At 51.5% G+C, this 11246-nt stretch overlaps 1 protein-coding gene and 1 long non-coding RNA gene across 2 annotated transcripts; both read left to right on the plus strand.

Moving 5' to 3' along the window:
* The first annotated feature begins 2126 nt into the window (after nt 1–2126).
* LOC121135533 lies at nt 2127–5106 on the plus strand. The gene is made up of 3 exons (XR_005872638.1): nt 2127–2342; nt 2789–2907; nt 5055–5106. It is a non-coding gene; the product is annotated as an uncharacterized LOC121135533 (long non-coding RNA).
* Nucleotides 5107–7039: 1933 nt separating this feature from the next.
* On the plus strand, nt 7040–11044 carry LOC121135532 (interferon lambda-2-like). The gene is made up of 5 exons (XM_040734494.1): nt 7040–8490; nt 9129–9206; nt 10368–10511; nt 10609–10695; nt 10779–11044. Exons 1-5 carry the CDS (start codon nt 8254–8256, stop codon nt 10911–10913), a joined length of 681 nt encoding a protein of 226 aa, XP_040590428.1. The 5' UTR covers nt 7040–8253; the 3' UTR covers nt 10914–11044.
* The last annotated feature ends 202 nt before the right edge of the window (nt 11045–11246 follow it).

An 11246-nucleotide genomic window follows, 5' to 3' on the forward strand; every position in this document is an offset into this window, starting at 1 on the left:
AAATAGCAGCAGAACAAACACATCAAATAGGAGCTTGAGGGGAAATATCCAATTCAAGCCATAACACAGGCACGGACTTCTTTTTCCTTTTATGTCTTTTTTCTTCCTTGCTTCCTTTCACCCAAGCTGATTTCAAAACATGATCCACCTGCCTCAACCTCTTCAGTGCTGGGATTATGTGTATAACTCTGAGGTTGGAACCAACAACCTTGCCTATGCTGATACTGTCACTGAGCCACGCCCCTAGCCCCACACTGGGGGATTCTAGGCAAGGGCTCTACCACGGAGCCACGCCCCCAGCCCCTCATGGGGAGGAGGAGATTCTAGGCAGGGGCTCTACCACTGAGTCATGTCCCTGCTCCTCAATTTTTTTTTTTTTTTGGTTTTTCGAGACAGGGTTTCTCTGTATTGTTTTGGAGGCTGTCCTGGAACTCACTCTGTAGACCAGGCTGGCCTCGAACTCACAGAGATCCGCCTGCCTCTGCCTCCCGAGTGCTGGGATTAAAGGTGTGCGCCACCAACGCCCGGCTCCCTGCTCAAAACAATATCATGTAAAAATTATTCACATAGCATTAACAACTGTACTGAGGATTACACAGGAATCCAAAGTTATTTCAGCGTGCAAAAGAAAGCCAGGCATGGTGGTACACACCTGTAATCCACTCTGAAAGTGGAGGCAGAAGAATCTAAAGTTCAAGGCCACCCTCATCTACACGGTGAGTTTTAGGCTAGTGTAGGCTGTATGAGCCCCTGTCTCAGAATGGCAGTGTGCGTGTGTGTGTGTGTGTGTGTGTGTGTGTGTGTGTGTGTGTTGTATTGTGTGTCTGAGTGGTGTGGGTGTGTGTGTCTGGGTGGAGTGTGTGGTGTACTGTGTATCCAGGTTGTATGTGGGTGCTGTGTGTGTGTGTGTCTGGGTTGTGTGTGTGTGTGTGTGTCTGGGTTTTGTGTGTGTGTGTGTGTGTGTCTGGGTGGGGTGTGTGGTGTATTGTGTATCCGGGTTGTATGTGGGTGCTGTGTGTGTGTGTCCGAGTTATGTGTGTGTGTGTGTCTGGGTTGTGTGTGTGTGTGTGTGTGTCTGGGTGGGGTGTGTGTTGTACTGTGTGTCCAGGTTTTGTGTGTGTGTGTGTGTGTGTGTGTGTGTGTGTGTGTGTGGTGTACTGTGTGTCTGGGTGGTGTGGGTCTTTGTATCTGTATGTATGTAGGAGCTGGGAGGATGACTTGGTGTTTACAGGGAAATTTCAATACAGACAGCACTGTATAAAGTTATCATGGAGAGTCTATACAATCACAGATATAAAATGTTTAAAGGCACTGAAGATGCAACAAAGCCAGCAGAGTGCTACCCTGCGTGCAGGAAGTCCTGGGATTGAGCAGGGCGAGGTGACCCATGCCTGCAAGTCCTGCAAGTCCGGCACTCCGGAAGTGGAGGCAGGAGGAACCAGAATTTAAGGTTCAAGTTCAGCCTGCACTACCTGGGGTTTTACACAAAGCGGGAAGGGGGCGCTGCCGGTGGCACAGGCTTTTAATCCCAACCCTTACACAAAAGCAGGAGGATCTCTAGAAAGGCCAGGCCAGCTTGTTCTACACAGAGAGTTCCGGGCCTGGCAGGACTACTAGCGAGACCCTGTCTCAAAAAAAAAAAAAAAAAAAAAAAGAACCTAAGTGGTAAAAAAGAAAAGAAAAAGAAAAAAAAAGCTTCTGATACATTTCATGAAACATAGTCACTGTCATCATTATTTATTACGGGTGCCTGGCACAAGTCATCCAAACCCATCATCTTTCTTCTGGCACCCCCCCAAAACTCCTACATGTCCCCTAAGATTCCAAGAAAGGCCTCCTCCGTGCCCCAATTTCTCTAAAAACATCTCCCTCCTTGCTATGTGCCCTCGCCATCGCTAGAAATTCGGGGTGACTCAGGGCAGCTTCCTCTCCTCCCACCATGCTCTGGGTGGGTTCTGAGGATTTTCCAGTCAGGGTTCCAAGCTTGGATCCAGTCTCCTCCTGGGTTTCTCTTTCAGATCCGGTCTTCTGTCCGTCATCCTCCGGCCCCGCCCACCAGGCATCTCCCCTCCCCCTCCCTAACTCACCCCGCCCTGCGATTGCGTCAGCAGAATGCTCTCCCGGCCACTCCCTGGGGAACTCTGTAGTCAGGGACGGGGGACTCCCGGGCGACGGTCCCAGAGGCGTGACTGGTGCTGTGGCTATGCCCCATCTTCAGGTCCAAACTGTCCTGAGGGCTGGAGGCTTGCCTGCAGCACGGACTGGAGGACCCGGCCTCAGAACCACTGACGCAGGAGCTCAGAGGACCTGCGTGTGGAACGAGATCCCAGGTGACCCACAGGGTGAGAATCACTGCGGTGGAGGGAGGAAATGGTTAAGATTCGTGCTCCTCCTGGCGAGAAAGGACGAACCTGTGCCATCTGCAAGAAAAGTGAACGGGACTGGAAAGCCTCGTGTCACGCGAAATAAGCCAGACTCAGAAAGGCAAATATCACGAATTTTCTCTCCTGTGCAGAATCTACATTTAGCAGTATGTAGGAAAGCCATAAAAAACACGAGGGGAGTTATTTGGAACAGGAAAGAGAACAGTGGGGGGCGTGAGGGGGCATAAGAGACATAACTACCTGTAACTCCAGCCGCAAGGGAGCAACGCCCTCTTCTGGTTGCCCTGAGGACCTGCACACATGTGCAGACACATCCACACCCATAAACACATACACGTAATTAAAATTAAAACGAGGGACTGGAGAGAGTGCTCGGCAGTTAAGAACACTTGTCGCTTTTCCAGAGAACCTGGGTTCAGTGCTCAGCACCCACATGACAGCTCACAGCCGCTGGTAACCCTAGTTCCGGAGGTCCAGATCTCTCAAGACACCGAGTGCACGTGTTACACAGACACGCATGCAGGTAAAACACCCACACACATAAAATAAAAATAAAATCCTTTTTACAAATCAAAAAATAACATTTTTAGAAAACAATAGAATAGCCGGGCAGTGGTGGTGCACGCCTTTAATCCCAGCACTCGGGAGGCAGAGGCAGGTGGATCTCTGTAAGTTCAAGACCAGCCTGGTCTACAAGAGTGAGTTCCAGGACAGCCTCCAAAGCCACAGAGAAACTCTGTCTTGAAAAACAAAAAACAAGCCGGGCGTTGGTGGCGCACGCCTTTAATCCCAGCACTCGGGAGGCAGAGGTAGGCGGATCTCTGTGAGTTCGAGGCCAGCCTGGTCTACAGAGTGAGTTCCAGGACAGCCTCCAAAACAATACAGAGAAACCCTGTCTCAAAAAACAAACAAACAAACAAGAAAAACAAAAAACAAACAAACAGTAAAATATAAAGCAAAAATGGCACATGTAATGATGTCATAATGAGACCCATTATTCTGTATTCTAACTAAAAAAAAAAGTTACCTAAGGGGAAAAGTTACCAAAAGGGTGGCCCATGGACCAACGACAAGAGCATCCTCTGGTGAGAGGGTCGGAGTGTCTCATTGGGCACAGTGCCATGAATCTGCAGCCCCAAACACTCAGGAGGGAGGGCAGGAAGATTGCTTGAGCCCAGGAGTTTGATGACAGCTTGGGCAACACAGCAGGAACACAGCAGGAGCTTTTCTCAAAATAATAATAGTAATAGTAATAATTAAAAAAATAGAAAGAAAAAAAAAGCTGGCAAGATTGTTCAGGATCCCACCACCACCAAGCCCGACAACCTGAGTTCAAATCTGAGAACCACATGGTGGAAGGAGAGAACTGACCTCTGCACTACACACACGCACACGCACGCAATGCACGCACATGCACGCACATGCACGCACATGCACACACACATGCTTACTCACGTGCGCACACTCACACTCACACACGCAACACGTGTGCACACACATACACGCACGCACACACGCAGGTGCACACACATTCTCACGCACATGCGTGCACACATGCACGCGCACACATACACACATGCACATGCACACACGCTCACGCAAGTGCACGCACACAATACACACAGGCACATACACACACTCACGCACGCGTGCACACACATACACACACGCACGCGCACACATGCACACAAGGAGAGGGAGAGGGACGCGCAGAGCAGTATTGTCATCTGGCTGTCTGTAGCATCCTATGTCCTCCAGCCCGCAGATGTGAGAGCATCTTCCTTCCTTCGAAGCCTCGGCAGTGTTTATTCCTAGCTGTCATTATTAGTCATCCCCACGGCTCTCCTAGTGGAAGCTCAACGTGGCTTTTCATTTGCAGTTTTACTAATGGTTTCCATACTGGCTTCTATGTGTTTAACCCTCCTCCACTGATTATTTGTTTATCTGCTCTTGTCTTCTGCCCATTTCCCATTGGGTTGCTTGCTGTTGTTTCGATACAGAGTTTTGCTGTGTAGCCCAGGCTAACCTCAAACTCAGAATTCTCCTCTTTCTTCAGCCCTCCTGGTACTGGTGTTACAGGCATGTGCTCAGCTTATAGAACATGCTATTCAGTTTTTGGTTGTTTTTTTGTTTAGTTTTTGTGTGTGTACGTGTTGAATGGCATGCACAAGTGTATGTACACATACTTCCAGAAGCCAGAGGTTGACATAGAGTGGATCCCTATGTATCCCTGCAGGCGAAAGGGGGCATTGGATCTCATTACAGATGGCTGTGAGCCACCATGTGGGTGCTGGGAATTGAACTCAGGAACCCTGGAAGAGCAGTCAGTGCTCTTAACCTCTGAGCCACCTCTCCAGCCCTTGTGCCGGGTCTTCAGGCGGGTGTGGGGGTCCTAACTCATGCTTGTTCCCACACTTGCACAGCAAAGCACTTCGTCCACTAAGCCGTCTCCCCAGCCCCCTGGGTCAGTTTTGAGACATGGGGGCTGGGGTGCAACCAGGTATGGGGGACCATACTTGTATTCCCTCATCACTTGAGAGGCTAAGGCAGAAGAATCATGAGTTCGAGGCTCAAGGATAGTCCAGGCTACATAAGAAGAAACTGTTTCAAAAGACAAAAAACTCTTTGTGCAGACTCAGTACTGATGCAATGCAATTTGTCTTTTTCCAGCCCATAATTGGATCCAGTGGTGGCACAGGCCCATAATCCCAGCACTCAGAAGGTTGAAGTAAGAGGATTACCCATAAATTCAAGGCTAGCCTGAGGTACCTGGTGGGTTCTAGGTCAGCCTGGGCTACAGAATAAAACCAAATCAAACAAACAACAAAAAAGAAAGAAGACAAAGCCCAGAAGCCTTGGTGCACTCCACCTTTAACCCCAGCACTCGAGAGGCAGAGGCAGGCTGTTCTCTGTGAGTTCAAGGCCAGCCTGGTCTACAGAGTGAGTTCCAGGCCAGGCAGGGCTACACAACGAGACCCTGTCTCAATTAAGCAAAGCAAAACAAATCCACAACACTCCTCAGTGGGTAGACTCTGTCGGTGGGGGCTTGTCCACATGGAGAGCTGACTGTGCTGTCCTGGAGAGGACAGAGACAAAACAGCTCCATCATTTGGGGACGTTCTGGTGGACAGCACCAAGTAGAGCATGTAGACACACACGCGTGACCTGTGTTCCCATGACATCAGAGTTCTAGTCCTGAATACGCATCTCTGAGCTCCAGTTCTTCATTGGTCTGTCATTGCTCCCTCTTTCTGGGGTGAGTAGAAGCAGACTCCTCACGACGTCAAGCGCCAGACACGGGCTGGAGTACTGGGAGAGACTTAGGGTCCTTGCCCACCCCAAGAGCGAGCACCCCTAAATTTTACATCTTATGCTATTCACTTCCCTCACCCCAGTCCCAGCCCGTAGATGATGCAGAAATCATCTCCAACTTGACAGGAGCTGTTTGTTTAAATTACCTTTATGTATGTTAGATTATTTATTTATTTATGCCGTTCATTTTTGGTGGACGTGAATTAGAGTACAAATTGCAGGAGTCGGTTCTCTCCATCCACCATGTGGGTTCTGGGTTTTGAACTTGAATTGCCAGGCTTGGCTGCAAGCGCTTGCACCCACTGAGCCAGCTTGACAACTTGAAAGCTGTAATACTTAGTTTCCAAAACGGCTCCTTTCCCCGGGGTAGGGATTGCTCCTGAAGAAAGCACTCATGGCACTTCCACTTCCGGTCTGGTCTGCATCGGCGCAGTAGAGGGACCTAGGGGAGCAGAGAGATCCAGGCCCACGCGGGTGGGAAGTTGTCGGTGTGTAGGGACTGCCCACCCTTTCCACGAGTGAGTCCAAAAGAGCGCCCATGGGATGTGGTGGGAGGGTGCCAGCTGGCGTGCTGCTGCAGAAAGCTCTGAAAAGTCTCCCACACAGAGGACAGGTGTGGGCCTTACGGGATGGCGGAGCTGGAGGCAACCTAAATGCCCATCTCTGGGCGAGTGGCTAAGTACCGGCTCTGTGGGCGCGCAGTCACAGTTACACACAGCTGTGTGTGTCCGCAGCTGTGTGGGGAGATGTCAGGGACGGAGCGTTAAGTTTTAATTCTCTTTCAAAGTTGGTAGATTTATAGCACAATCTCACTTGTGCAAATTGGAAACGCAGAGACACACAAAGTCACAAATTAAACCGGTGCCTCCTGGCAGTTGTATATCAGGTCCGCTGAAGTGGGTGTCTGGGAGGCGGTGGGTGGGGGTGGGGATGGGGATGGGAGAGTCTTTTATGGGCCAATTGCAGTTCTGTGTTGTGATCTGAAAAGTATGATTAACCACCTTGGGCACTGAGGACTAAGAAGAAATGAAGAAATAAAAGCTGTAGACACATCAGAGCAATTGCTTACTGGTTATGTGACTCTGATGACTCTCGGGGTGACCAACAGCAGAGCCCCAGACCCTTCCCCAGCCTGTCCTAGGAAGTGCCCTTGTCCCCAGCAAGTGATGACCTTTCATGTTATCCAACACCTTGCCTGTTGAGGGGTGTGTGTGTGTGTGTGTGTGTGTGTGTGTGTGTGTGAGAGAGAGAGAGAGAGAGAGAGAGAGAGAGAGAGAGAGAGAGAGAGAGAGCTGTTAGTTACCAGGTGTCTTCCTCAGTAGCTCTTCACCTTATTTTATTTTGGGGGTCTCTCACTGACTGAGAGCTTACCAGTTGGCTAGTCTGGCTAGCCAGCAAGGCCCAGGGAGGCTTCTGTCTGCCTCCCCAGCAAAGCAATCACAGATATGTAATGTTGTACTGGCTTTTCATGGGTCCCGGAGATCAAACTCAGGTCCCGATGCTTGTGAGACGAGCAGTTTTACCAACTGAGCCTTCTCCGCAGCCCATCCCTGTCCCTTTGGTCTTGAAGATGGTCTTGCCATGCAGTCTGGTCCGGTCTTGAACACTCAGTCCGAAGCACCTGCCACCGCAGCCAATCCCAGCTCTGCCCGGGCTCTTCTCCCATCTCTCAGCAGCATGCATAGTAGGGTACACACCCCAGCCTGTTACTAATCAGTGGGGGGACCCCAAGGAAGTCATCAGAAAAGTGGGGCAACCGTTATATGGTCGGGGTTCTTCCGAGAGGCAGAGTGCACAGTCATGTACCCCACAACAGCATGCAGCCAGTCATGGACCACCGAGCCCAGTGGGAAAATGTAGACAGGTTTTGTTGCTGTTGATTTATTTATCTTTATTTTATGTGTCTGAGTGTTTGTCTGCATGTGTGTATTTGTGCCATGTTTGTGCCTGGTTGCCCTCAGAGACCAAAGAGGACATCAGAGACCCTGGAACTGAAATTACAGACATTTGTGAGCTGCCACTCACACTACCAGACCAGGAAGGAATGTGGATTCCTGACATCCAAGAGCCATCAACTCCAGATCTTCCTCCTGTCAAAGCCCTAACTCTACAGGAGTTTCCTTTTCCTCACAGGCCTGCCTTCTTCCCCAAACACCCTCAAATACCCAGAAATGAAGCCTTTCCGGCTACCTGGCTACTCCTGAGCGTGACGACACCCAAAAATAATCCTCACAATGATAACAGCAATTACTCATTCATAGGAATCTTAAGGAGACACCCTCCTCAGGCAGGAAGCCTGTTCCACACATGCCCACCCTCCAAAGAAGTCTAAATTGGAGAGCCCTGGCCTTTGGTGTCCTGAAAGAGATGGTATTGCAGATGTCCCACACTGGATTCTGTTTCTCTTTCCTTCCTGGAACAGCATCACACACCTGGCCACACCCACACCCGCTCACCTGCGTGGCTCAGGAATTGGCTCCGCTGACTGAATTTGCCTCTGCGGGGTACATTTTATCTTCATCTCTTCATCTCTTATGGACGTATTATCAAGGACAGTATGTGTAAGCCCGGCTTAAAAAGCAGAGAGCCATGCAGCTCGGGAGACACTTGGGACTTGACCATGGCAACACTATTCGCTACTGGGTCTGGTGATCATGATGCTGGGCTTGGCCACAGCTTGTCCTGTCCCTCCTTCCAAGCCCCCTCCAGGCTTAGAAGAGGCTGTCACATCAGCATTTTCCAGTCCATATCACAACCCGAGCTAGACGTCTTCAAGAATGCCCCAGAAGCTTTGGTGTGTTACTGCTACCATAATGGGCTACCCTACATCTTTCCTACTGGGATGAAGATGGTAGCCTACTCCTGTGGGCTAACTCTAACCTTCTACTATAGGCTAGGCTTGAGCCTTCCAGCTATGACAAGTTTATCCTTTCTTTAAAAAAAAAGATTTATTTATTTACTGTGCATACACTGTTCTGCTTGCATGTATATGTATGCCTGCCAGAAGAGAGCACAAGATCTCGTTATAGATGGCTGTGAGCCATCATGTGGTTGCTGGGGATTGAACTCAGGACCTCTGGAAGAGCAGCCAGGGCTCTTAACCTCTGAGCCAACTCTCCAGCCCGAGTCTATCCTTTTTTTTTTTTTTTTTTTTTTTTTTTTTGGTTTTTCGAGATAGGGTTTCTCTGTGGCTTTGGAGGCTGTCCTGGACCTCGCTTGGTAGTCCAGGCTGGTCTCGAATTTACAGAGATCCGCCTGCCTCTGCCTCCCCAGTGCTGGGATTAAAGGCTTGCGCCACCAACGCCCAGACCGAGTCTATCCTTTCTGATAGGGTTTCAATTCAAATCCTCCAGCTAGGCCGAGTTTTACTCTTGCAGCTGTAAGCTAGGTCTCATCTCTCCCGTGTGGGCTAGCCTGTGTCTTTCTCTTCAGGAAGAATCACTGCCTCAGAAGAAGGTTCAGTGCGGCACCAGGCTCTCTCCCGGTGGGTGGAAACTGGCCCAGCTGCCGGTGAGTTGGAAGCCGGGTGAGGATTACCCCCTTGCGCTGTCACTTCCCTCCTGAAGTGGCTCCTTGCCTGTCCCCAAACCCTGTGTCCTTTAAGTGCCCCCCCATACTTAACTAGCTCCTTCAGCTTGGTCTCTTTTTGAGGGGAGAGTGACATGCAGGGTCTCACTATGTAGCCCAGGCTGGCTTCAGTCCTGAGGGCCTGGAGACCCTCGGCCTCAGCCTCCCGACAATGCTGGGGTCATGGCACCACACCTGCTCGTGTTTCTCTTCCTTTCTCGCCCAGCCTGTCCGCCGCCCACGCCCCTGCCCTGCTCCCTGTGCCTCCCCGTCTACACTAAGCACAGTGCTCTCTCCTCCCTTACCCCGCTTCCCGGCGCACAGCCTCTCCCCTCTGTCCCTCATCTCTTAAAGTGATCCTCTTCCAGCCTGTGCTCCTCCCCGTCCTCCCCTCTTTCCATGAAGCCTCCTCCATCCCCCCTACCTCCCGATCCTGCCCCCCACCTCCCGTTGCTTGGCGCCATCTTGTTTGCCTCCTCACCTGTCTCCTCCCTTCCTTTTTTCCTCACCTGCATCCTCCCCATCCACACCCTCCTCAAGCGCCCCTGGTCTCTGGGTCCCTCTGGGTCCGAGTGTCTTGAACCACCATCCCCCGGCGTTGCATTCCCTACACAACCCAACTTACCTGTGCTTTTGGGATTTGGGGCAGGAATGTGTGTGATATAGGGACTCAATTCAGGTCTCACACAGGCTAGGTAAGAGCTGTACCACTGAGCCACACCCCCAGCCCCTCACTGGGGAATTCTAGGCAGGGGCTCCACCACTGAGCCACACCCCAGCCCCTCACTGGGGGATTCTAGGTAGGGGCTCTACCACAGAGCCACACCCCCAACCCTCACTGGGGGATTCTAGGCAGGGGCTCTACCACTGAGCCACACCCCAGCCCCTCACTGCGGGATTCTAGGCAGAGGCTCTTCCACTGAGCCACAACCCTAGCCCCTCACTGGGGGATTCTAGGCAGGGGCTCTACCACTGAGCCACAACCCTAGCCCCTCACTGTGGGATTCTAGGCAGGGGCTCTACCACTGAGCCACACCCCCAGCCATTACCTCAGCCCTCTTGCCTTTTTCTCTCTCTTACCTGTTATTTCCTGCCTCTTCTCAGGTCCAGGAGCGCCCCGAGGCCTTGCAGGCTGAGCTGAACCTCACACTGAAGGTCCTGGAGAACGTGACTGACCCGGGCCTGGGCCCCATCCTGGACCAGCCTCTTCTCACCCTGAACCACATCCACTCACAGCTGCAGGCCTGTGTGAGTCCTGGGTCCCTGCTCCTCCACACTGTACCCCAGACACTAGGGACCCCGCATGTGGCAGCGGCAGGCTCACAGTCCCCTCCTCTGTCCACAGACTCAGCCTCAGCCTGCAGCAGAGCCCAGGCCCCCCAGCCGCCGCCTCTCCCGCTGGCTGCACAGGCTCCAGGAGGCCCAGGAGAAGGTGAGTCTGGGGAGGGCACTGGGGTCCGCAGAGCCTGGGAGTCCTGAGCCCCGGCAGCCCCTGAGCCAGCTCTGTCCTCCCAGGAGACCCCCGGCTGCCTGGAAGTCTCTGTCACTTCCAACCTCTTCCGCCTGCTCATCCGGGACCTGAAGTGTGTGGCCAGTGGAAACCAGTGTGACTCAGTTTCGTGGCCTGGCACAGCGTATCCAAGACTCTGAGCTCTATCCTAGGTCCCACCCTTGCCTTAACTTATTTCCACTAACCCTTTATTTATGAAGCTGCAGCCCAGGTTGGGTTTATTTTCTTGTTTTCATACAATATGTATGCAAATAAACAGTGAGTAATTGGACTCTTCTGTAGTGGGCAATACTTGAGTATGTCTGTGTATTTATCTTCTGTGATGGTATCCAAGGGACCACCCCTCTGAATCGACAGCCAACCAAGGATGTATCATTGTGTGGCTGTCCACATTCACCGTGTTCACAAACATGCTTGTAAGTCTCTCCCTAGTCTATATGGGTTATGTGTCTCTCTTAAATGTCTCTGGGACA

Source organism: Mesocricetus auratus, unplaced genomic scaffold (genome assembly GCF_017639785.1).
Source record: "Mesocricetus auratus isolate SY011 unplaced genomic scaffold, BCM_Maur_2.0 Super-Scaffold_100038, whole genome shotgun sequence".
Lineage (NCBI taxonomy): Eukaryota > Metazoa > Chordata > Mammalia > Rodentia > Cricetidae > Mesocricetus > Mesocricetus auratus.

Excerpts from the sequence above, each read along its gene's own strand:
- LOC121135532 (XM_040734494.1), top strand. The coding sequence starts at position 8,254 with ATGTGTAAGCCCGGCTTAAAAAGCAGAGAGCCATGCAGCTCGGGAGAC. Across the intron at positions 9,207-10,367 it reads GGAAACTGGCCCAGCTGCCG|GTCCAGGAGCGCCCCGAGGC; the intron begins GTGAGTTGGAAG and ends GCCTCTTCTCAG. Across the intron at positions 10,696-10,778 it reads TCCAGGAGGCCCAGGAGAAG|GAGACCCCCGGCTGCCTGGA; the intron begins GTGAGTCTGGGG and ends CTGTCCTCCCAG.